The sequence below is a fragment of the Tubulanus polymorphus genome, chromosome 2, assembly GCF_964204645.1.
Source record: "Tubulanus polymorphus chromosome 2, tnTubPoly1.2, whole genome shotgun sequence".
Classification (NCBI taxonomy): Eukaryota; Metazoa; Nemertea; class Palaeonemertea; order Tubulaniformes; family Tubulanidae; genus Tubulanus; species Tubulanus polymorphus.
Window position 1 is genome coordinate 22,161,418 of NC_134026.1, and position 26,886 is coordinate 22,188,303.

A 26,886-nucleotide genomic window follows, 5' to 3' on the forward strand; every position below is an offset into this window, starting at 1 on the left:
ACCGAATTGGCCAGTTCCGAGTCGGTGGTGCTTCCCGTTTTCGTCAGCATCAAGTCGAAGGTTTGCCGTGTCGTCGAACACAAGACGATCCCAGTCGATCTGTTGGTTGATTTTCTCGTCATTCCACAATCGTTTGGCGATGTCGAGAGCTCCGTCGCGAACAGGCTGCTTTATTGGACTCGGTAGGAATATCGGTATAAGGATTTCATCTGGCTTTGGTTCGTCGGTCAGCTGCTTGTGGCTGTTCGCTGCTAGCGCGTTCAAATCGAGGCGGACGGCGTTTTTCGTGTCGTTTTGACTGTGAGAGCTACGAACATCTCTGAAGTCGTCGGTGCGACCCATATTGTTTGCGGGAAGCGACAGAAAACGACGCTGAAAATTAGCGATATCGTAGAAACTCGGAAAACGCCGAGCTGCTGGGCTCTACAAAAAGAAAGGAAATTGGGCGATTTGGCAGGTATTTAGAAATAAAAAAGCATATTTAAAAAAGATAAGTTCGAGAATCTACTTACTGGAATCGGGGATGTTGTGTTCGTCTCCAACCGACCCAGCAGATTATCAACTGATTTGTTTAATGGCAAAACGCCATTGCCCACTTTTTTCTCAGCTGATAATTTCTCTGTGATTTGGTTCTTAGCATTAGGTTTTTCTAAAATAAAAAATAAAGAAATTACCAACAATATCCGTACCAAACTCACTTGACACAGCACGTAGATCTTAGTTGTTTAATATCTGTGAAAAATTATATTTTCAATTTTCATTTTGACACAGGTCCAGAAGCTTATATAGGCCTACTTACTGAAACGATTCGTAATTTTCTTTCGTGATTTCTTGTTCGTTCCTTCGTTATTATTCTTTTGCTTTGGAACCTTAAAGATGTGAGAAAAAAAACAAACACATTAAAGAAATTTGATTAAGAATCTGAAAATTGACAAATTCGTTCCAAACGAGCCACACGTGAGTGATTGAATTGATTAATTGACGGTTTTGTGGCATTGCGTATGTACATTCAAATTCTTTTTCAGAATAAAGTTTGGAAAGAATATATACTATGAGCATGTACACTCGCATCTATCCTCTTGATGAACAACTAAAAATATATAGGCCTACAGGACGGTCTCACCTTTTTTTTCTCAGACTTCAACTTCGTCCTCGGTTTATCGTCGTTATATTTTCCGGAGTATCGATGCACTTGTGTTTCAATGCCAGAACACCCTAAAACAATGCCCCGAAGACAGGACGACACGAAATCAAGAGCCATTTGACACTTTTTCTTCGCAAATTTTAGATTTTTTGAAGAGCAAAATTGAACGCAGCTTTCCTCATGAAGAGTAAGATTTGTTTTAATTTTTTGCTAGGTTACGTTCCTAGGCAACTCAAAAAACGTTCATCCTGTGCATGAATGACAAAATAGCCTAAAAACGGTCACCCTCAACGGAATGACTGCGGTACCCCCACATCACTGCTTTAGGCTTTAAGGTTAATGAAGTGAGAATTACTTGACCATGGCTTGGAGTTCACGTGAAGGAAAGTGCACTTTTTTCGTTCGATTCGACGAGCCATTTCGAACATTTTGCGCAGAAAATTACTTGCCTTTATCTTGGGGTGCGCTTACGGTGAAAATATTATAACTGGCAGTAACTTCACGAAATACATGTACTTAAGAGATGTCATCGTTCTCTTAACCACGAAAATTTCGTCTCTGGTAATGATCTTGGAATGGTGGGAGTCCGGCGCATTTCAAGACCGGAGCAGTCCACTGTGCCGAAACCGGATTTTATGAAGAACTGGTAACGACAATACTCAACTGATGATAGTGGAGACTTCTTTCGACCGCTCGATATTTGGATGGAATTTCGGTGAAATTCTTATCGAAACGGGTCCGATAAATACGGCGAAAAGATTGTTTTGAATCAAAAACTATACATATTGTTGCATTTAATGAACACAAAGTGTCGAAAATGGTTTGGGATAAAATAGTGATGAACTTTGGCAATGACGAGACGGTGAACTTCGGACCGCGTCAAGAAACTGGTTCATATTTATACCAAGTTGATACCCTGGTCACTATATCCACAGATGAAAAGGTAGCTAGTATTGAAATCTGAAAAAGCCAAACTGTCATGATTTATTGTGAAAACTGATAGGCCTATGGTGCGATTCAAGAATAGGGGACTATAGCAATATATATGTAGTGATAGTAATCAATTAAGTAATAATATTAGGAATTGATAATGATGATATATAATGATAGTAATGTATATAGTAATTAATGATGATTAGGGAATCTTACCCTGATATTGACTGTTACCAGCCGCACTTTTGAATATTTTGCAAATTTTATGTCCTAGCTACTCTAGGCCAGGGCGGGGCCTTTCAAAATAGAATTGGCCTCTTCCAATGAAACCCTACCCACCATCCTCTACCCACCCGTTCTATCTCTTCTCATCCTTTGAAATCTTATTTAAGGTGCAGTCAAATCCAACTGTGTATGGTCATGCTTGCGGAGATGTCACTGCAGTTGCAGTCGGCTCACAAGTGTCTGTTTTTTCTGATATATGTCATAAGTTTTTGCTGACTTTAAACTTTGGTAAGTGTCCATTTATCATTATAAAGCGAATGATTTTCCTAGGACTTCGTAGCAATAACAACAAAGTTCTCAGAAATTGAGTTCGGATAGTAGATTTATCCTACAGTACGCTCTGGACCTCACTGTGTGGTAGGATTAACCATTAAACTGTAATCAAAAGAGTTTCGTTGAAATGATTTCTCTCTTCAGATTCTGCAGTTGATGTTGTATGTTTCACGGATGATATGATATTTCTTGTCATCGCCGAAAGTAATGGCTGCATTCACATCATGGATGTCGCGTTGCAAAAAGTGTTCATGTCGAAGGTTAGTGATTAAGTGTGCACTATTACCGTTTCATTGAAGTCGATCAAATAAAAACAAAGTACAATTGACCTTGGATTAGAAAAAACAAGGCCTAATCAGTAAAAGTGGTTGTGGTCGTATGAAGCTGATATAAATCCCCTGCGGCCAATTCTATTGACTGGTGTTAACTTAAACCAGGGGCAATCGAAAGTTAGCCCACAGGTTAAATTTAATAATGTTTTATTAAACTGGACCTTACGTTTTGTTTCAAGCAATTGTTGATGACCGAAGATCTCGTTGGTAAAACAGCTTTCAACGCGATATACTTCAATCCAATAGATAAGGAAGAAGGTGGGTAGATTTTTAGAAAAAGGCCTATACATCATATATATTTGATCTAATACACTCTAACTTGTGTAACATTACAAGTGATATATGATCATCTACGGCAGACAAATTTGAGAAGTCTGTTTTTTCTCCATTCAAAATGCCTTATAAAATCTGTTGTAATTTGTTGTAATTAAAATGCCTTATAAAATCTGTTGTAATTTGTCATAAATGCCTCAGTCACACTAGAATTTGATGTCCTGATTTCCTTTTTCCCAAACAAAATGTTACTGCCTTAAATTGCGGGCCCATTTTCTGGTTGTCAAAAGTGAAATTTTGATTTAAAAAGGATAATAACTCTACAGCCCATTGATGTCTTAGCTGGTCTACATTTTAATTGTAAAGTTCTGTCTCATTTATAACTCAAGTTGTAGGAATTTGTTACGTTCCAAGGACAGGCGAGTTTGAGTGATATAAACAGGTATTTCAATTCATAGATCTTTTCATTTAGGGGCCTGCGATCTATTGATTTTAGCGAACACTGGTAAACTTTTTCAAATGTCTCGCATACAAACTGGAACAATTCATGATGGTACGTTTGATAATAAATCGAAGCGTTAATGGATGTTTTTGTTATATTTTGTTTATCGCTTTCTCTGTATTTCTTGTTGGCATTGCAGCATTACAGGTGCAAGATTTTGAAAAGCTCAATTCGTTACAGCAAACTATGACAGTCTCAGTGATGGATGCATCGCGGTACCAATCAGATAAGTGTTGTTGCGTGACACGGTCAGATTTTGGTATTGTTACTGGGGTAAGATTTTGGCAGAATTCCTGATTAAAATGGTAATATATACTGTTGTCGGGTTACTTTTGTTCGCACTTTGTCACCAAGGTCCATTTCAGATTTTGAAAAAGAAATATCCATCTATGGTTTATTGAAATTCCAAATTTTTCAGGGTTTTGGAAATGATCCGTTGACGTTTTGGTCGTCTTCACATCACAAAGCAATCTCATCGGTCTATAACTCGAACTCGCAGGGTAAGTAGAATTCGTGTTAACCTTGAAATTCATTACTTTGCTTCATAGAAATCCTGTTTATCACGTTAACTGATTGCATTTTAGATGGTGTGAAAAAGTGTTTGTTCAGTCACGATGGATTGCATATGTTTATTCTTGATCAGGAAGTTAGTAAATATAAAAATTTAATTTATACCAGTAGTTAAATCCTAAAAATACATCTATAGAAAGATTTTTTTGACCTGTACAGTTTTATCCTAAGTAAAGTCCAAAAAAAGGAAGAACAAAAATAGTAACAATAGTTTGACTTAAATCTGCTATGATATTGCAGATAATTTACTTGCCACATAATCATTGTTTTTAGGGTTATCTTTCTGTATGGGATCCTTTTCTGATGTGTTACGTCGAGCAATGGAGGTCTGTTAAATATCGCGATATTCTTTTCCTCGAAGAAGCACAAGATATTCGCAGGTACAATTCCAATTTTCAATCTTCGAAACTTTTCATCACACCGTGTACTAGCACTGCATGTTGGATTGGTAACGACCATCAAAAAGTGATGACAAACTTACAGTTTCAGAGATCTGAAGATTGTTGGACTGACCGATGCCATCGATGATGAATGCATTCTGGAAGTTCGTGAACTAGAAAATTTTGAATTGATTTATTCATTGCATTTATCAGCTTTCACAACTCTCGTATCATGTCCATCGGATCAGGTGAGGCTTTGTTGATTTATGGCTTAGAGGGACAATCCAGGTCTGAAGAGTTTCAAGCATCTAACTTCATAAAGTTTAAAATCAGTTTATTTCCACTCATCTTTCGAAAACTTTGTACAACATATATCTATGAAACCAGCTCCAGTAAGCTGTTGGTTTTGTTACTTTTGTAGGAGAGCGTTCTGGTTGTTGAAGGGGTTTACGATGAAAATGAAAATGTTGTCGCTGAGCTGCGCATTCGTTCTATCACAGAAGCACAACCAGAAACTAGGTATCTATCAAAACAAATACACGTATAATCAATGGATCGATTCTAGGACAATTGCCCCCCGAATAAAATCCTTTTTGATTTGGATTAACACCACCTAAATACTTTACTTAGAAATTCATTTGTATATTATTGAATATAGATTTATAAGATATAGAATTACTGATGTTGTGTGCAGATCAAAAACTTTAAATCAGTCCTTGTGTAATTATAATTCACTTACCAAATTAAAGAAAATTTAATAAGTCCACTTATTAGTGCATTAGTTAACGTTGGCTGATTTATTGGAATTAGTTTTATTAGTGTTACTTTAGCCAATCAAAAACTTTAAAGCAGTCCTAGAGTAATTAGCTAGAATTAGTTCAATTTGAAGTAAATATCTGTGTTACTTTAAGATTAAAAAGATTTAATTTGGGGGGGGGGGGGGCAATTGTCCTGATACCCAATGGATCTCATTTTCTAGTATTGAGTACCTGAAATACGAACAACAATTAGAAAATCGTCAAGAAATAGCCTTAGTCTAGCTTTCAATTGATCCTCTCATTTATGTGTGTTATAGATTGTATCGTCTGCTACACAAGGAGAAATTTGATGAAGCGATCGAATTTGCTAAGTTATTCGAACTAGATGTCGAGGTAGTTAGAATTCTTGTGTCTCTTTTCAATTGAAACTTGTTCCTTAATTTCTAAACCCTCTGTTGTCGTTACATTTCCTAGAATTTTTCAGGAAATTTCCTTTCACCAAGCAGAGCAGACAAATTTTCTGGATTTAGCAATGATTAACATAACTCTCATATATGTGTAAGACATAGAATATATACCTTGCCAATTTTTGGGACATTATCTTATAATTTCTTGCAGCTGGTTTATAAAACGAAGGCTAGTTATCTGCTGAATGTGTTATCTCCGTGGAACACTATATCAGATGAAAAAGCTAATGAATGTTCAGTAAAATTGAGAGAATGCCTTGAAATTATTCAGGTAAGTGTCATAGATTCTCCCTTGCTCATTTGATTTGTTACAGTAATAAATACTCGGTATAACTGAAAAATTTCAACATTTAGCTAAATACTGAGTTCTTGATACTGCTCTGGATGAAAAAGCAAAAACTGTTTGCTGCAGCTTTCAATCAGCGTTCTCTTGTTAGGAGTTTTTGATTTGATATTAATTCTTCTGTTAGGATGAAGCTAGTATTGTTGATCATTGCGTAAATGCTGCACTTCCAAGTTTTGAGGCTACGATGGATTTATTGATGTATGCGAAGTCAAGGGTAGGTTTTCTATATAGCCCAGTCGACACTTTCGTACGATATGTAGCTATACATCATCTAGGGTGTTTCAGGTGCAAGATTCAAAAGACATTGACCCCTATGAGAGAGAAAAGTTAATGGTGCGACTATTTGAAGCGCTCAATAGGCTGTGGACATTCCATTTAGCATTTGGCGCTCAGGCTTTCACGTGAGTTCCATCTAAGAACAAAGAAATATTCAATTTAGATTGTTTTCGATGAAAAAATATTTCATCATAAAAGGTGGCATAATGATGTGGTATTAAGAAATAGAAAAAATGTCTTCATTTTGACAGTGGACAGGTTTGGGATAGCTTCCTCAATGAGAATTTACTAAAGTGCATTGGTACAGAGTTAAAGAAAGAGAATGTTTATGCTGCTTTAACCATCTGGAAACGGCATCAGGTATTTCGAAAAAGAATGTAGAAATTTCTGTAAAAAGTCCTACAATTGAGAATTCATATCTATGTTTAGGTTCATTTCTCACAATGCTCAGGACATTAAGACTTATTAACAACACATGTTGTGGTACCAATAATTTTCGTCACAAATGAATGCAGTCCCAAAATTTTGATTCAAAACTCTTTGTTTGTGTTTGGTGCAGGCTGCATCCATCATCAAGTAACCGTGAATTCTTTGCATTGGTTTACCCATGTTCTTCATGTTCTTCATTTAGGGCGAATTCAAATCGCATTTGAATCCAGCGATCATCAAAGAAATCATGGTGCTCATACCGAGCGAAATTCAAGGCTCTGATATACAAACATGGTTGGAAGAAGATCTGATTCCTATGGTTATGTGCAATTGGCCGGATGTACTGCCGACTATAGCTGAATTCATTGAACAAAAGACTAGACGGATGGAGAACATGGTATTTTTCTACAAATTAATTCTTAACTCTAAACCTTGTCTCTGTATTACGGTTGACCTGATTTTGTACTTGTTTATGATTGAAAGGAAAATTGGCCGCAAAGTGGAATTACATTTGCCGGTTGCTATAATTGTGGCTGTGCAATAGCAGCAGAGAACGGAGCCATCTGGGAACCAGTGGATCTGAACACTCAGGTACGAATATATACAACATCAAAAACGCTTCATAATTTGATGGTTTATTCTACTGAATATTAGATTCTGTTTTTGCGTTCTTTTTAGATACAAACAGCTACGCATAAGTCTATTGCCAACTTGCAGATACTAATAAACGACTTGAACAAGATTCGTGAATTGGACTCGAAATACGGTTGTAAACTGACGCTGGCTCAATATTCTGCAGTAGGTTAATTTTGCGTCAAAATTCATTCAATAAATTTTCCTCGGTCGAATTCTTCGTAGAAACATCAAATTTGGGGGAAATGTTCTCGTTACAGGAAACAGTCGAGTCATTGGCTTACCGTATGCTGCAAGTGCACAGTCATGGAGAAATCAAATCGAAAATCGAGACCGTGATCAAACCGTACGCTATAGAATATAAATTACCACTGAGCAAATTGCTTTACAATACTGTATTGGTGCGTTCATTACCAACTTGATAATTTCGATCATATTCAGACGCTGAGCTAGGTTCATAATGTTTTTTACATCTTTGTTTTTGCAGGATAGTTTGAAAATGAGGAAATCTCGACATATCGGTGGTCAGTCGGTTTTAAGCAGACGGGCTTTGGCCATAATAGAATGCATCGAAAATACCGAGGTACAAATCCATTTTCATAGAAATGTCATAATCAATGAAGTATCAATGAAATTGAATATTCCTGTTAAATGTTGAACACATATAAATCATTTATGAGGTTGATATCTTCTAGTACAAATGTTTGGCCATTCTCGAGGTAATGAAGTTGGCGGCCATGCCATGGGACCCCGATATCGATAGACTCATCACGCTTGGATTGTCTCTAGCTCATCCGAAGTAAGTCATAGACCACCACTGTTTTCACATGGTATTTGCCGGTACCCCAAAAACTGTTCGTTATATATTTGTTATATATATATATTCATATATATATATATATATATATATTCCTAGATTTTACAATACATTGGTTTTTATTTTTCAGGGTTGAAGATATAAGGCGACAATGTCAGTTCGCAGAGTTGAAATTGCTTTTGAGAAAGTACGAAGTCAGTGAGGAAATTTATTCCGACTCTGCAGCTGAGGTATTTTTTAATCACCGAAAATGTTCATCTTTTGAGTGATGCAAATTGTCATATATATTTGTTTTTAGCCCACTTGGGACTTTAGTCCCAGCGGGCTATTGCGTTCACTTTTCGGAACTGGCCCAAGACTTTTACTGGTACTGGTCACTGTTTTCAATAATCAAGTTCTTTTGATCTTTATGCGTTTTTCAGAGGTTACTGTATTTTCTGCTGAAACACGATCGTCCCACATCTGTTTCCGATGCGATGGAAGTCGTGAAAGTCTACAGCAATCTCACGCCAAACATGGTCTACATGTTCCGTCTCAGATTTCTCATCAGGCAAAACCGGGTATGCTGACTGATCTCTGAAATAGATAATGAGATCACGACATGAAAAAGAGTTAGGAGAATTAAGACTTTTTGCAGCCAGTTTTTCATTATTGAACGCAGTCCTGTGTATTTTTCAGATTTCTGAATGTATGGAACTTTTGAAGTCAATGTCATTTGATGATGCTGTTATGTGCAGTACACGAATTGGAATCTATACCAGTCAGCTCCTACGCGAACCATTCCAGTTTTCTATTCAGGTGAGCTCTCAGTTTTACGTGCATTTTGATTTCAGGGCATCGTTTAGGTATATTTCTCACATTGCTGATCCGTTTTAGGAGGAAAAGCAAGAGTACACAAATTTCACTGCTGCTAGCGTTAGCATGTTATCATACATACTGTTATCCCTTGAAAAAAGTGAGTAATCAACAATTTCTTTGAGACGCTCTGGTCGTTGATATTCACATATAATTGTTTCTTATTCATTTCTAGATATACCTCGCTATGATGAGCTGAATGATCTTCTACAAAATTTTAAGTTCTTGCTATCCCTTCAGGTACTTATAACAAAATGAGAACGAATTTATTAGCGCCTGCCTTCCCTCTTCCTGCGAACGAAAATTTGTAAACTCTTAAGTACCATTCATGCATACCTCTGTTTTAACGTTAAAACAATGAGACGGACCGATCCTTTATTTCGAATCGTGTTCGTATAATACATCGTACGTTATATCTTATCATGTATGTTAGGTTGAATTTGATGAGTTTCCCTCAATTGAAGAATACCAGTCTCCTTCGAAACGAGAAGCTCTCTTGCATAAACATGTTTCGTTATTCTTCATGAACAAACCTGGCGCGAAGGTACCGTGTACTATAATCACCTTTGATTTATATATTGCATCGTCGCGTTTTCACTTATTTGTTACTTGTTGAAATCTTCAAATAGGAATTTTCAGCAACAGGAGAACGTAAAGTTAGAAGAAATCAACAGAAAACAATATGCAAAATTTATAGGTTCGTTTTTACTTTGAATCGCAACGGAACTCACTCCACGGTGGAAGGTTAATGAAAAAGGCCCCAACTCTTGTTTACGATCGTCTTTTCTTCGACAGATTGGCAGATATTCTGCAGATATCGCGGGATTGGTTCCGTGGCAAACTAGCGATCGAGGCTGCCAAAACTGGAAACATCAAAAAAGCTGTTGAATTGTGCAGAGATCTGCAGGCCAATACATTGACCGAAGACACTGCTGAGGCTCTATATCGAGTCGTGCACATATTATGTGAATTTCTGTCTAACGTAGATGCAGAAATACCGACAAATACGGTTGAAAACCTTCCAGATCTTATGTATGATATGGCAAAACAGGCTGTAACGTATTGTTCAACAGGTAGATAATAGATGTTCAATTTTAATTATGTATTTAGATTTTTACCCAGTATTCATTTAGTTTTTACAGAGTAGACACACTAATCTTATCTGTGTAAATCTTGTATTCATTTTGTAAATAGCGGGTAGTTTTATCATTCATTGGACTCTCTACCAAAAGTACACTAATCTTATGTTAACAGTAACAGATCTGAGCAATTTTCGTTAACAGTAACATACGGTAATATTTCATCCTTATTTAGATTTGATAGCAGATTGTTTACAGCTTTGTAAAACGTGCAATATGTTGCTGAGACTAAGTAAGCAGTGTCACTCTGGAGATTTCAATCCAGTTATGCAGGTAAACATCTGTTATAGAACTATAAAGCAAGATTCTAATCCTCGGACTAATATTCAAACCTTGATTGAGGCATTCACAATTTTTTGGGGGGTTTCCTATGAATGAATGAGAACGCCACATCGAAAATGGTCCTGGTATAATTACCTATCGGTCATTTCAGGAAACAAAATGTACAGAAGAAGGTTTTTCCGTGAATCCATATTCTAGCTGGATGTACGACAATTTCTTCAGTGAAGACGGCCTCATGTTAGAATCAGCGATTGCGTTGCCTAATATGTGCAAATACACACTTGCTTGTTTACCTCAAACAGGTAGATTTATATTTATATCACTCGACAATCTCATCGAGGATCGTTTATTTATGTATCGAGGTCTATCTTATAGGAGGTCGAAAGCACGCATTCCTTCAGAACAGAATACAAGGTCAGAAGATGGTTGAATTAGTCGAGGAAGTGGTGTCCGAGGAAAACATAGTAATACCCGCTGAACCGAAGGTCGTTCAGATGCAACAGATCATTACCAGCATCGTTCCGTATCTGAGACAGCGAGGCCATAACCAAATAGCGCTGGAGATTATGATGGATGCCATCGGGGCGGCTTTGTGTTATATGGTTATTCAAGACATGAGTGGTCAGGAGGTGAGACGGTTTCGAGTTTTTGCTGTTTAGACCCGTTAACTTGACAAATACTCTTGAATATTGAAATTGGATTTGAAGCAATGCTAGTTCATTTTCGATTGAGCTCGAATGTTGATTTTGAATTATCGTTTGTGGTCATAGATCTCCTCGTTAGAACAAATGGCATATACCTGATGTTTGTTTGGTTTCTGTTTCTCCCCTACAGGGATTGAAGAAAATAATGCAATCGTTCGGATCACTAGCCGCCCTTGGTCGATCGGTTATTAATGAAATATTGAAAGGGCTTCTTCCAAAGGTGTGTATTCTGCACTGTCAACATAGAGAGGCTTTATAAAACCAGTCTATGAATCAACCTGCGCTATGCTTTTATTTTTCAGATTCTAAAACATCATTTCGTCGATGGAGACTTAGCTCTAGGATTTCTGTTTTGTCTTCCAAAAGATGTTGTGCACACCAAGTTGTTGGATAAGATCATTAATACTTGCGGCTATAATTACAAGAGAGTTGAGGTCAGGAATAGAAAATTTGAATATTGGAAATAGTGACATCAGAATCATTTTTCATCGATGAGGGCTCATGTTTGCGACAAAATTCTTTTTTTTTTGTTTTCAGTGGATTAGTCAAGTTGGTCTAAACTATACAGTGCTTTGTAATGAGATAACCGCAATGGCGACGATTGAGAGTCTTCTTAAGGAAGCCTCATGGGGAAGCAGGCTTTCTAAGATTAAGGTAGTGTACTAGCTTGCATATCCAATCCAGCTAGAGAGTTAATCCCTAATATACCGGTAGATAGAATGTCACAGTCGAGCAAAACTTGCTAATAGATTCCACCATGTTTTCGGTCCATATTTGGGCTGGATGTTACGACTTGGCCTACTTTTTTATGATGATATATTTTTTCCCTATATTGCTATTTTCTATCCAGGTTGATTACCGAGAGGCATTTCGAAAATCTAAGGAACATAAACAGAAGCTTCTTCCTGTATTAGCCAAGAATCAGAATATGACTGTATCTCTTCTGACTGAGTTTTGCAGGTGAATAATATGAATATTCTTGTTCATTTCTACATTTCAAAACGTTTTTCCTAGATATACCGGTATTATTTCTTTGCGCTACTTCACAGGGACTTTTGCCTTTCATCTCAAATGGCGTTTTACGATTATCTCGAGTATCTTTTGAAACCACATCTGAATGGTGCCGGTGACGGCCAAGGACATGTGGATCCTGCTCAAATTAAACGCACTGCTAGTCAAGTCATCGCCATTTTGCATCAAAGAGAACCGAAAAAAATAAAAGAGAAATTGCGGGAAATTCTGTCCGAGGTAAATGCAAAAAGATTTCAAATTTACAATCAAGTACACAATTTACAGCTTTCTTGAAAAATAATAATTTTTTTGTGCAAATTTTGATTTTAGCTGGACCCCTATGATTATGATATGATCAGATATCTGCTTACTGAGTTCTTCAAAATCGATAATGATCCATTATTAGAGAAGGTATGCAATAATGCGGTAACAGCGTGTTGACTAGTGTACACCTTTCTAACTGGAATGTCTTTCAGCATTTTCATTTTCGGCTGATTTCAGGGAATGGAATTGCTTACACTTTTGGATGCATATAAACGTGTTGCCCCTCCCACTCAGTATGAAATCAGCTACTCGTCTCAAGTTGAAGAAAATGATCAGGTATATAAGTTCGTTTCATAGAATCATTTTGCTGCTGATGGTTATTTCGTTATGCATACACGGTAAAAAATGCTATGTCTCTTGCAATTAGGATATATTCCAAATGCGAAGTTTGTCACCGCTGTCGAAAGAACGTCTGCCCTTCCACCCATTGCTTTGGGGTAAACAGTGGAAAATAATTAGTAAGTATGTTCATAATCAACTAAAGAGATAGAAAATGTGCTCACATAAAAATTTGGAGGTTGTTTTGATGAATTTGATTTACATTTTAGCCCCCGAACTGCAGGAGGATAATGTGGATCAGTGGATTCCAACTGCGACATTGCTTTCCGTAAGTGATATTCTTTCACTCGAAATTCACATCGAAACTGCTTGAGCGATGAATAATGATGAATGAATTTTCATATTAGTTATCCGTCGACCACGTTTATATGCTGACCATTAAAAACATCACTCACAAACACATCGAACGACTGAAACTGCAGGGCAAAGTTCTCGAACATGATAAAGCCAAGTGTGATTGGTCAACGGAGAGCATTAACATTAAGATGTTCGCTAAGATATCGAGTTTACTATCTTCTATGAACAGTTGTGAACTAGCAGTTGTGTGTGCTAGCTGGGTGGTAAAAGAGCTTCCAATGGGTTTGTATTTTGTAGCAAACGGTCTTCAATATATACACGAAATCAACCGTATAACTTGTAAATGTGATAAATGACTTGAAGATTAGCTAATTTCTTGTGCATATTGTATGCAGGAGCTGAAAAGGTACAAGCATTCGGTTCTTGTGTAAAACTGACGAAGTCGTGGAGTCAGATCGCTGATGGTGATGAGAAGAAGAAAGCAATGGCGAGTTTTGTTCAATTCTCGCAGGTTTACAAGAAGATTTATGTAGAACAGATTCTCTATTCAAGCAATCTCGGTAAGAATTCTCATGAAAATAATAGATATTTTCTTATACCGGAGCTATTAAAAATGGTATATATTTAAAGGCATTATATTGCAGATGATCCAGAATTACTTGCTTTATGTGGAAATCCTAGAAAGTTAATCATCAAACTGTACGAACATGATAGTATCCCAGAAAGAATGGTTTCTGGAGGAATCATCAAACCATACCCAGGTAATATTTTTATTCAATCGCAAAATACCATCATATTTATATCTTTACAGCTTCCTGAATGCATATATATTTCTCTTTCTATCGACACAAGATATCCACAAAGCTGTGAAAGAAATTGCAGTCCTGCATGATATTGATGTTCATTCATTGAACGTAGAACTAATCGACAAGTGGCTAGCAGTGAGCAACAATTGTAGCATGACCGATGCGGTATGTTTTGGGGCAGGAGTGACCAAACAGGAGGATAATGAAAATAGAATTTGAATTTTTGAAAGTTCTACTAGCCCACGGGTTTTTAGACTCAAATTCATTACTCTAAAAAGATCTAGGAATAATAGTAATGAAACGTTATGGTTGCTTTTTTAAGACGATGACATTCAATTTCAACATGAACATGGATATTACTAATATGGAGGTGTTAAATGAAGATGAGATCAATTTGAAACGTGTTATGTTTATACTGCTTGGTGACGATATTAAGAAAGGCCTTTCGTATCTCTTATTATGTTCTATCGTGAGTTTTTCTTATTCTAATTCATAACTTTGCCGGACTTTAAATTATAAATGAAATAGTTTAGTCATAACGTATATCACGTATCTATTGTTTTTTCTCGCTGATGGTATTCTCTGCAGAAAAAAGATGTTAGGAAACGCAGCGATACGCTTCGAGGCTGGCGAGTTCTGTTAGCTTTATCAGACGACGCTACTCTGGACGAAATGGGCTTCACTAAACAGAAAATTAAGTAAGCTTAAGTAAATCCGAATTATTCTTGACGACATCAGCGTGGCCACTGACCTAAAAAAAACCTGGAAAACTGGGGGATCAGGAAAAATTCGTGGAAAACTCGGAGAATTCTACAAATTGTACGAATAACCTGGAAAACCCAGGGGATTTGCATAATGCTAATGACCACGTGTTTCTTCATCAGTACTTGATTCATTGAAAAATGAATGAATTGTAACACTTTAAACCTAGAAATGTGTCTGATTCACTGAATGTCTCTGATTGTTTTTGTTCATACAGGGACAGAATAAAGTTAGTAAATTATCTCGTCGAACTCGAGAAACTTCATATAAACCACAGTGAAGAATCGTTCCAGGCATGTGACAAAGAGTCTTTAGTTCTGAGCATCTGGAAAAATCACAGTCATGAACAAAGGGTAAAAAAACTTATGTAATTGGATAGAAATTATTTCTAAGAGGGCTTTAACTGGAAATAACTACAATGAACAAGATTTCATTGATACTCAAACCAAAGTATTCATAAACTGTATAAATCACCTGTATTTAAACCAAGAATCAACTACCACCAAGTCTTGATGATAATCAAAGTTAAAAGTACTTTCATTATACAAAATCTCAAAGCTCTTTTCCAAAATAAGGGATACCGCTATATAGATTTTATTCTTAAAATAGAATAGTTTTTAGCTCTGCTGTTGAACGAAATGTACTGCTATGCATGTATGTTGAGGATGTTTAACAAATCCTAAATTGCTGTTTGCAGGCTGTGCGTGTCATCACAAATCTGTGTTTGGAATATAGCCTGTATGACGTACAGTTATGGTCCGGTTTGATAAAACAAATGCTCACTTTCTCAATGGTAGGTGTTTGTATCCGTAATTGATTTGTACCAATGTTGCACGATACCTCATGCTCACACGATTGCAAAATGATTTTCAACATGATATCAAATTCCTCAGCAATTTTCATGGATATTCCAGACTGAGTTCCTTGAATTAACCCTTGTGCAGATAGCTAGTATAAGCGAACTTCTTCTTGTGACTCATCTGAAGCAAGCATGGATGATTGTCATCATGACTCCATTCTTATCCGGTACGTTTTCTTCGAGTTACTGTAATCCCGGCATAGTCTACGTGAGGAGAGTAATACCGTGCTGTTTCTTAAACTATATGAATGGGTAATTTTTTCAGTGCCCAACCTCAATGTATTCAGCTTTGCGACACTGTAAAAAACCTTTTTAAGCTTGTTTATTCTATAACTATCAATGTGATAGAACAATTGTTCTATAATGATCACTTGTTTTTTACAGCGGTTCCTCCTCTAAGTGGAGAACAACTACAGCGATGCTTGAACAGTGTTACTCTTCTCCAAAGGTTTGTTTCAGTGTTTATTTCAAGCATTCATTGCAGTAACTTTTAACAAAATTTTCCAGATGCCAAAAGCTCAAAACTGACATCATCAGAAATACTTGGGAGCTCATTCAGCAAGTTACTTTCATTTCGATATTTGAAAGCTGAAGAAAATCCTTGCGGAATGGCTTCTGTATTATCTATTGTCGAGTTAGTTAGTATGTGTCATTTCAGGTGCCCTGTACTCCATGATTTAGATCTGAGAGCGATTCATCAGAATTTCCTGAAAGCCAATTTGACGCCATGTACATTTTACTGTCTCATGCTGACAACTAAACAAGAAATCCGTCACAGTCAAATAAAGGTCTGCATCTAGCATATATTCGAAAAGTTATTTGAAAAGTAATTTGATAGAATCATTTTCACAACTCAACAATGTCAAAGAATATTTTTGTCTTCATTAGAATTTCTTTGAATCTCGAGGCATAATGGAATTTCTGAAAGATGTCGACGAACTTCGAAATAAAGGAGCTTTACCCGGTGTATTAGAACAGGTCAGTATACCAAAATATAAGATTGTATATTCCATTATGACAACTGCAGTTTAATTAAAACAGGTATTTTTCATCAGCCAATTATGACGCATTTGGCGGCCATCTTGGTGTCACCAGTACTCATTCGTAAGTGGGAAAAAGTTTTTCCACATTATATTGATACCTAAGCGTATTTTGATACCACAATCAATTAGAAAGTTGTAGCTCATAACGTGTTCTATGATTGTGGTGAGTTTCAAGGTAATTGGATTTTGTATATGGCCACCAGGGGGCGTTGAATAATACAATATCTTAGCATTTCTTTATTATATTCGTACCTATGCATATTTTGTAACCACAATCAATTGGAAAGTTGTAGCTCATGACATCATCTATGATTGTTGCGAGTTTTAAGGACATAAGTTTTTCTATATGGTCACCAGGGGGCGTTGAATAGTAGAATAACTTAGTATTTCCTTATTATATTGGTACCTAGGCATATTTTGTTACCATGATCAATTGCAAAGTTGTAGTTCATGACATGTTCTATGATTGTAGTGAGTTTCGAGGTCACCTTGGGTTTTGAATATGGTCACCAGGGGGCGTTGAATAGTAGAATGACTTAGTATTTCCATATTAAATTGGTAACGAGGCATATTTTGTTATCACAATCAATTACAAAATCGTAGCTGTTGACATGTTCTATGATTGTGGTGAGTTTCAAGGTCATTGGTTTTGTAAATGGTCACCAGGGGGCGTTGAATATTGAAATTGTTAGATTGTTGAGCATTTGAAACCACTTCACAAGTGGGCATGGTGTCCCTGGACCCCTAATGATATATTGTATTTGATAGGTTATACATGAGGTGTATGAATATATCGATATGGGCGAGTTGTATGAGGTCATAATTGATAGCAGCCACCAGCAAACCTTTGTCGCTTATCTACTCGAAAAGGATAGCATCACCAACCTACTGAAATTCGGAATTCTCCAGAACAAGTATGTTTATGTTCCTCCATCTGAAATAAGAATTTCTCAATTGTAAATGTAATTAAAATCCACATTTAGTTCCGGGGTATCTCTTTTATATCTTTTTTCTCCATTTACACGTAGGATTGAACAAGTAACAGCCATCGTTCAGATATATCATAAGCGATACCCGTACTCGGAATCAGCTGAGATTTGCAACGAAGATGAGACAGTTAGTCCAATAAAAGTAAGTTTATTGAGATAAATAGCGCATGAATATATTTTGAAGGGAAATATCTACAGTGATATGCATTTCAATTTCATTTCCCGATAGACATGTTCATGTATCCCAAAATTCTATTGAATTCTGAAGGATGGATAGGTCCACCTCGTTGATAACCATCGAAAACGTGCATCCTCTTCATGTAATTTATTTCTTTTTATCCAACATTATTTGACAGGCCTATCTAGCTGTACACGGAATGCTCGATGAATTGAAGGAATATATTCCGAGCAGTGATGAGGAAGAGGACATTGTTGATGATGAAGACACGTCAGCTGGCGAAAGATGACAAGAGCAATGAAAAAAATTTGCCTGAAATCTGGAACAATTCTGATTATGTAACAGTAACTGCATTTGAAATGATTATATTGTGTGTGCAATAAACATTGCATTTGTTCAATGATTCTTCACTTTCCATTTTGGTTAACGTTTCGTTATTTTTTCGTCGGACATGATGCAAAGAATTAGCAGATGACCAAGTCGTGCAAAAACAACAGAGGTCATTGTGATAAGGAAATAGGAAACAAACTAAAACCCCAAGGCCATTATTTATCCAAGGCCATTAATCTAGTAGAACCAGTCCCATGACTCGCTCTAAGGAAATTTATTAGATAGGATACTTTTTTGACGCCTTATAAAACGTTACCATTATGAAACCTAAACAATGTTAACCATTCAGCGTCATTTTACAAACGACAGCCGTAAATCGATGTGCAAAACGTCACAGGTCTATGTGTACACAAATAAGCTATCTGGCATAATATTATTGACATAGATGTAGAATGGCTTCCTTTGATTATATAATGACCTATATTTGAACGTCGAAATGTTATATTGCATTGAATATCATAAGAAGACGTATTGTAATAGTAAAGGATGTATGATTATATCAGAAGCGGCAGGCATAAATAGAAATGATAAGTAAATCGGATTATTCGGTTAAAGGGCGGATGTATACACGATTTGGAAGTCTGATAAAAAAGTCAGACCCTGACGTGGGCATGCCGGTGGAATGACGAAGCTATCTACGATGTGTGTAGGGCCGGCGTGAATTTCATCAGCGGCTACAAGCGGTCAATATGAAAATGTGTAAACATATTATTTCAATATTCAAACGTTTTAGAAAATATGTTTGATATCAGGAGTATGCAGGTTTCGTGAGATTAGCAATTTATAACAGCATAGCTATCATATACGGCTCCGCGTCCTCTGATGGCATGTGTATTAGGTGACAACTCAATTCAATTCTTTATTGATCCTTATTACATTGAAATTTCGGGATAAAATTCCCAAATTCAATAAATACAAATTTTAAAATAAATTAATACAACATACATGACACACGGGTAATTCATACAGAACAACATAAGCATGTTATTTTAAATGACAATGTCTACTTCAACCCACCCAGACTCAAGACTCTAGGATATCGATAGTCAGTAACCTGTCTGTGGTTTAGTTTCACAATCGGATATTTTCACAAACCACAGTCAGGAATGGGAAGGTCATTTTTGTATGAAATCTTCGTCAGCCAATTTGACTGACGAGTAATTTGCCTGGCATTTCATTGTCTCTTAAGATATCCGTCTAATTTTTGTTGTAATCGACGCACAACAGATTCGTAGTTTGTCTGATACCTATAACACCTCACCTGACGATCTTAATCCATGTGCAAATCGGCCGTAAAGTGAGAGTAAATTTCCGTAGAGTCAACAGCTGCCATTTTGAAAATTACTGGAGGTGCTGGCACCTGTGGACTGAGGCCAGGACAACAGCACAAACTAACAAAGCGAAACGACGAAATTGAAAAATATTAAGAAATCAACACTTATTCACATTTTTCTTTTACCAGAATTTATTATTTAAATATTAATTAAGGAAAACACGAAGATTTGAAATATAGGTTGGAAAACCATCAAAAATAAAAATTGTCGTTTCGTCTTGGAAGTTTTATATAAATCCTTGTAGGTCCCCTTGTCTTATCATGCCACATGTGCAATACAGAGAAATGGCGGCCAATGGCGAAATTTGTGGAGAAATTAATTAATTTCTCAAAATAATGTTGATTAATCACTCGAAACATGCATAAAATTGGATTATTTCGAAAGGTACCTGTGTAAGTTTGTGAAATAAGCCATTAATTGTGGACTGAAGTGGATAGAAAGTATATTTTTGAAGTGTTACTTTTTTCAACCGTGCTTTGGCCCTTGTCATCCCTAACGTTGGTATAAGCCCATCCGATTATAAAAGCTTACCACCAACGATTAGGTAACTAACTAGGATATCGAGTGACAGCCAAACCCGTGGCCCGGGCCGGCTGGCTAGGCCACACGATATGCTCGAAGTCATGATGAAGCAGACATCAGAAGAGCTCGTTCTTCAACCATGGAGGCAATGAAGTTGCAGACCAGCTTAGAGGCATAAGTAAATGAAGTCGGTCGCAAGTTCGCGATCAATTATTGAGAATTTTCAATAAAAAAATTTAAACCACTACTAGAGTCGAAGACCCGCTGTATCAATCAAATTTTTTAAAACGTCGATTTCAAATTTGCAATTCCACATGAGCTTAGCCCAGAAATTATACATTTTTTTCGCAGGCGTCAAATAATTTTCTAAAATTAATTTTCTTGTTTCATATTTCTTCAACACTTTACTGAGAAACTCACCCCGAGTTGACCGGAGTGAGGAGTGAACTATCATTTTCCAAGTACATGTAGACCACGCGAATCAAAATATATACGTATTTCTCTCAGATTTACGTCCTGGATCCACCCCAAAACTGGATGAATTGCCAGAATGTCAACCACAGCCTTGAAAGTACTGGCTTTCTGTCTGGCATTGTGGGAAGAAGAGACTGAGACGCTGGTTTTTACTAACCACGAGTTTCTCGAGCAATAACTTCCCCCCTGGTTGGGTATATGCAGAAAATTGATTCTAGATTCGTAACAGTGAAAGGGTTGGTTTTTTATCGTTAAATTGACTAATTTAGTAGGCATTGATAGACATACTAAAATTAAGTTCATACTTTCCCTAATTCGCGACAATTTCATGATTTATGCGTTGATACAAATATAAAACTTTGAAATGATTACGGTGTCTTGTCATCTCTCTGGATTTAGATTCCTGGTCAATTCTTCAAACGCCCACAAGAATCTTTATTTACGCGTTAGACGCAGTACTGGTGCGCATTCTTAGCATATTACTAGAACCCCTAAAGAAAAAAGATAAAAACCTAACCTAATCTAATTTTGATAGTACACCGGGAACGTGAGGTCTACTGCACTGAGGATTCGACCTCGATTGAAACTCGATACCGACCATTGTACATTTTGATATGCCTGGCGCGGTAATTCCAGTGACGCACTGTTAAAATGGCGTGCTCTCCAACATACAACACGAAAAACCAAAGCCTCACTTCATTCCAAATAACCCAGCTTCCCTTTACACTCCAGAAATCAGTATTTCAATTTTTGGTAAGTGTTTATAACATAGGTTAACATGGTGTAAATATATTTCATCTCAGATATTGCGGGTAACCTGTCAGGGCGATCCCACGAGAAGCACGTGGTGACAGTCTACTTGAATAGGAGAGAAAATCCTCCATTTTGTGAAATTTCTTGGATTTGAACATTGTCACCATGCCTACGCCACCCTGATTTAGTTGTTGAGACCCCACAAGAAAAATAACTTCATTTCGTAGGCGACAATGTAAAAATTCAAGATATTTCACAAAATGGAGGATTTTCTCTCTCATTCAACTGAATTAAAGGAGGCTTTAATAGCAATCCTTCTAATTGGTACAGAACTGGAATATTATCTGATATTCAGTTGTTGTCCGCGATTTTTGGCATTCTGTTAAGACATAAATGAGGTATGTACCCCAAAAAGTAAGCAAAATATCCCAGAAAAACAGGTCTCATCAATTAATAAATAGACATTAGCCAGTCAACAGCTGGTCCATCCTCCCCCGGCAGGGATTCGAACCTGATGGCATCGAGATTGCCACGGCACGAAACCCTGCCATAATCGACCGTGTGCGCAGATACATGCGCTGTTCAGATGATGTGATTTTTAGCCAATCAGAAATCCCGTTTTATTTTAGCCCGGGTTTTCCCATTTATAGTTCTTCCTTGAAATTTGTCTCAACGATTATACAACGAGCAATCTGATTGGTGCCGCCAGTTTTCGTTCGGAAAGCTGCGCATGTCTGCCTACTGATGCAGGGGTTCGTGCCGTGGCTGAGTCTAGCGATGCCATCAGGTTCGAGTCCCTGCAGAGGGAGGAGGCAGCTGGTCAAGCAAGGCGAGTTGAAGAAACTTGAAGAGCCAGTGATTCCTGGATTGACCAACCAGGGTCGGATCCAGGGGCCCAGTTGCACAGTCGTGACTTAAGTCCAAAAGTGGTCTTAAATCTTAAGACTGGTCTTAACTTGTTAGATTGGCTATAGAACTAAGTTGGTCTTAGACTGGTCTTAAGTCTAAGGCATGACTATGCAACTGGCCCCAGGAATTTAGAATACAGGTGCCCAAACATCTAGAGCTGACATATGGTCATTCATCCAACTCTGATATTTCTAGACCATGGCTTTATTTTGCTGTGGTATTTTTCTGAAATGATTCTTTAAAGAATTTGAATTATTTTTTGTTTCCATGTAAATTCACACTTTTACGCAAATGTTTTCTTCATCAGTTTCAGAAACAGATAATATTTGTACTGTTCGAATGTATCTTCATTACGTCATTCTTATTTATATTTCATGTTCAACTTTGGAGGCAAAACCTAACCGGTAGATAGAAAGTAGTTTCTTGGATTCGGCACAGGACATTAGGAATCACTGTTTACAATCACTGTTGACAATCAGACTTTCTTGGATTAAGTACAAGACATCAAGAATCACTTAATGGAAATTCAAGATAAGTTGCATTTATCTCTTATTCATCAGTTGTTGATTTGATTTTAAGGGACCAGTTTTATAGTTTTTGTTATAAACCATGTTTTGAAATGAAATGATAGAAACCTGTTGCATCTATCCAATTCATTCGAATATCTTTATATCGACGTGTAGGCCTATTTGGTGACTTTGATTAGTTCATGGTTGGGATTGTTATTTCAGTGATACACAAAAGTTTAAAGCGGGTTTACAGGTTTTCTAAATTGTTATTTCTGATAAACATGAAACTGGCCCCTAATGTCAATGATACAACTGTGATCAATCATGTTCCTTTGTCACAATCAGATCTTTATAAACAGTTAGCAATTCTCTAGATTAGGCTATACTGTGTAGATATCAGACTGATTGTACAGTTACAGATACCTGTAACACTGTGTGTAAATAGAAGAGTACAGATGACGTGATTGAACAGTGATTTGTTCTTTCATCTTCACTATTCCCATCCGTCTAACTAAAACATCGTAACATTTTAACTCACCTCGGGGTTTGGGGAGGTTGGGTAGGGTTGGAGGGAGGCAGGGGTATAGGGAGGGTGGGAGGGAAGGGGTGAGGGAGGGTGGGAGGGAAGGGGGAGGCAGGGTGGGAGGGACGGGGTTTGGGAGGGGGAGGGAAGGGGCTTGGGAGGCTGGGAGGGATAGAGGCTGGGAGGGATGGGGATGGAGGGCGGGAGTGGAGAAATTAGAGGGAGGGGGATATAGGGTTGGTGGTGGGCAGGAGAGGATGGGTTGTGGTTTGACTTTGGAGTGAGGGGTGATGTTAGGTGGGTGGTAGTGTATTTTTTTTTTCAGTGTTGAACTACAGGATATTTCAGAAAATGTGTCCCATCTTTTTATTTATTCTAAGATAGCAAAGGTGTTTTATACTGATTAATCCTGTTACGCATCGCCACACACGACAGGAACACGTCATGTTAAACTCATGCATACGACGAGCTGTATTAGTATAACCACTGGTTAAGTGGACTATTTCTTATAGTTTTACTGGTTTATAGCGCGTACGCCTTTATTGAGCCACGGGTTTGATCCCCAATGAGTGCACCTTATTTCACTGTCACTTCTCTTAATCGTTAATGGATAATTGGTCCAGATTTTTAATGAGGACTTTTCAATTTTTAGGGCCATTATTCAAGGTGGTCACAAATGAGTAGTTTACTTTGATCAGAAACTGCTCCCGGATTGCGATCATAATATAGCTTAATGAGCTATTCAATTATTGACGTATACTGCTTCTTTCTTTAGTGCTTCTTTAAATGTCATTGGAATACTGTTTGTAGTGAAAGTCAATAGAAATGTTGTGGAGGACTGCAGCCTGATGAAAAATTGTCGTCGAGATGCAACCCAGTGGAATTTGCTCAGAATGCACCGAAATTCATCTAATTTACCGTATCAAAATTTCGTGGGGGAGGACGCACAGACCCCACTTTCGGCGCTTTCGAACCTGCACCACTTGTTGATTGCGGCCGAGCCATTATTACATCCCACAAACGCGTGTAGGTAGTGACCCAATATTCCATATTGTGCACTCCTAATGTTCATCGTTGCTTCCTCTTTGGCAGCGGATTTGAAGACGTACTCTTCGTTTTTGAAGAAGAGTATGAAACTCATTAGAAGCAGCATGCGGCACACATGTATCATTATCTGAATATTGATATCATTATTAATTATTTATCTTTCAAAAAGATGGGTCCAGACATTTTCTGAAATAACCTGCACACAATTTATTGGTGGAACAATGATGACATGGATTGACTAACACACAGAGACTATTGTTCTATCATATAAATCCTGCAATTTTCATTTCTGAATGGGATATTCTATTGACACCGGTATATACGTAAAGCTATGACTTCTTGTTTTCTAGACAGAATTTCAAGGGCTGTGAACTAATCACACTTAAGACAAATTTTACTGTAGTAAAAAGTCGTAGTGTAAAAAGTTTGAGATAGTTAAGAATCGTTAAATAGGTTTATTTCGCCATTTTTCACGATCATATCAATTTCTGAAAGTTGTGCACGGTCAACATCCTCCACAGTTTAAAGTATTTTAGATTTTATCAATGCTTCAATTTGTCAGTTTATAACCGTAGCTTAGACTTTGATCAATGCATCATTTTAGACTCCAATTAGTGAATTATTTATGACTTATCCGAGTGATGGGTGATAAGTCCTGATGGGTGATAAGTCCGATTGCCCTTAATCAAAACATGCAACGCTCTATTTCATGTTGTGAGTGAACAACTTCTAAGTGATCCTTAGTTACCCTTACAGGGCTGTGAACCAAACTTTGACTGTTTGGTCACCAAACCAGGACTGTGAACCAAACTTTGACTCCTTGGTCACCAAACCAGGATCACCAAACTTTGATTCTTTGGTCACCAAACCAGGGCCACCAAACTTTGATTCTTTGGTCACCAAACCAGGGCCACCAAACTTTGACTTTTTGGTCTCCAAACCAGGGGCGTGAACCAAACCTTGACTACTTGGTCACCAAACCAGGGCTGTGAACCAAACTTTGACTCTTTGGTCGCAAAAAAGGACTGTGAACCAAACATTGTCTCTATGGTCACCAAACCAGGGCTGTGAATCAAACCAAGGCCATGAAAGAAAAGTTTTGTAGTTTATTTCTATTGCCTTCATGACTCAATGTTTGAAATGATCCAGGCCTATGTGGAACTAATGACTATGTTGTTAATGAAAGATTCATCTGTATAAGTGCTGCTGCTACTACTGGTTTGATTGGCAACTGGGAGGGATTCTCTCGATCAACTGATGTATCTTGGTCACTGACGTTTTGCTGTTCGTCACTAAAATACATAAACTTGACCCCAGCCGGAACTGATGAATGCGCCAGTGAGAGGAAAAAAGAAAAGCCAATATGAAAAAGAAAATATGAAGTCAACATGTGAGCTAATAGCCACAAAATGAAACAGCATGAAATGCTGATAAAAAGAGTGGGGTTCGAGAGCAATTCGAAGGTTTAGTGTCCTGCACGCTTAGAGGGCGGGCAGGGGTCTATTCCTACCTCGACTCAAAAAAAAGAAAACTAAGAAAAAGAGTGGGGTCTGAGAGCAATTCGAAGGTTTAGTGTCCTGCACGCTCAAAGGGTGGGCAGGGGTCTATCCCTATCTCGACTCAAGCACTTAAAGACAGAGAAAAAAGGGTAAAAATGGCAAATGATGAAATATGGCCAGAGTTATATTTGTTCCACTGGGTTCAAGTTTAAACTTGAAAAGATGATCAAATTACAATCTAACGGATCGTTGATTACGTATCCATTTTGTAAACATATCAGCAGTTCATAAATCAAAATTAATAAATCTGAATGAATAGGATTCCATAAAACCACTTGCTCAAAGCCTCTAGTAGAGAGCAAAGGAATGTCTAATCTGATTACATGTATCAACTGTCATTGGTCCACAATGGTTTCATAATGAACATGTTGAATTCGTGAAGCAACATAAATAGCCTCACTTGATTTGATCATTCTTGTCCTTGATTTGTGTTTGCCCTTCTCACAACTTTTTGTGAGTGTGGAGGTTTGGTTTGAGTTCATTTCCTCGGTTCGAGGGTTGTACCCTCCACACCTCCCTCCCTTACAACATTGTTAGTTGAGTTCCTTAGGTTTGGTTTGATAACTTGGAGATAAATTCCTCTACAACTCAAACTCACCGCAATCAGTTTACAGGCAACTGCTGCGACATGCTTGAAACTTTTGATGGGTTCTGGGAGGGTCGGGACGGGAGGTTAGGTGAGTTGAGATGTTACGGTATTTTCTCTACTCTACAAATTTGAGATGTTACACGCTGCTCTGTTGTCACTGATTATTGTTTCTTTTTCTTTTTAGAATGAAATGCACGCGATGGAATTTACCGTATGAAAGTTAAGTACAAAATTAGTAATGAATTTCTCTATAGGTTTTGGAAATATATCG

At 37.4% G+C, this 26,886-nt stretch overlaps 1 protein-coding gene and 1 long non-coding RNA gene across 2 annotated transcripts; both read left to right on the top strand.

Moving 5' to 3' along the window:
• Positions 1–1,324: 1,324 nt before the first annotated feature.
• Positions 1,325–18,346, top strand: LOC141899040 (kinetochore-associated protein 1-like). The gene is made up of 56 exons (XM_074785192.1): positions 1,325–1,331; positions 1,954–2,087; positions 2,470–2,590; positions 2,780–2,895; positions 3,147–3,225; positions 3,713–3,793; positions 3,882–4,015; positions 4,161–4,242; positions 4,327–4,388; positions 4,586–4,692; positions 4,796–4,940; positions 5,114–5,211; positions 5,768–5,843; positions 6,069–6,188; positions 6,388–6,477; positions 6,549–6,664; positions 6,791–6,899; positions 7,171–7,365; positions 7,452–7,559; positions 8,131–8,184; positions 8,297–8,400; positions 8,549–8,648; positions 8,841–8,978; positions 9,097–9,216; positions 9,295–9,373; positions 9,449–9,513; positions 9,707–9,817; positions 9,903–9,970; positions 10,069–10,346; positions 10,588–10,685; positions 10,846–10,996; positions 11,070–11,323; positions 11,529–11,618; positions 11,701–11,832; positions 11,936–12,052; positions 12,249–12,358; positions 12,448–12,646; positions 12,740–12,820; positions 12,911–13,009; positions 13,101–13,191; positions 13,282–13,340; positions 13,420–13,651; positions 13,765–13,929; positions 14,014–14,130; positions 14,222–14,340; positions 14,498–14,644; positions 14,764–14,873; positions 15,155–15,290; positions 15,635–15,730; positions 15,852–15,963; positions 16,181–16,244; positions 16,455–16,584; positions 16,685–16,774; positions 17,608–17,753; positions 17,868–17,970; positions 18,185–18,346. The coding sequence occupies exons 1-56, from the start codon at positions 1,325–1,327 to the stop codon at positions 18,293–18,295; spliced, it is 6,456 nt and encodes a 2,151-aa protein (XP_074641293.1). The 3' UTR covers positions 18,296–18,346.
• LOC141900849 (uncharacterized) lies at positions 7,695–8,123 on the top strand. The gene is made up of 3 exons (XR_012618786.1): positions 7,695–7,766; positions 7,862–8,002; positions 8,089–8,123. It is a non-coding gene; the product is annotated as an uncharacterized LOC141900849 (long non-coding RNA).
• Positions 18,347–26,886: the final 8,540 nt, after the last annotated feature.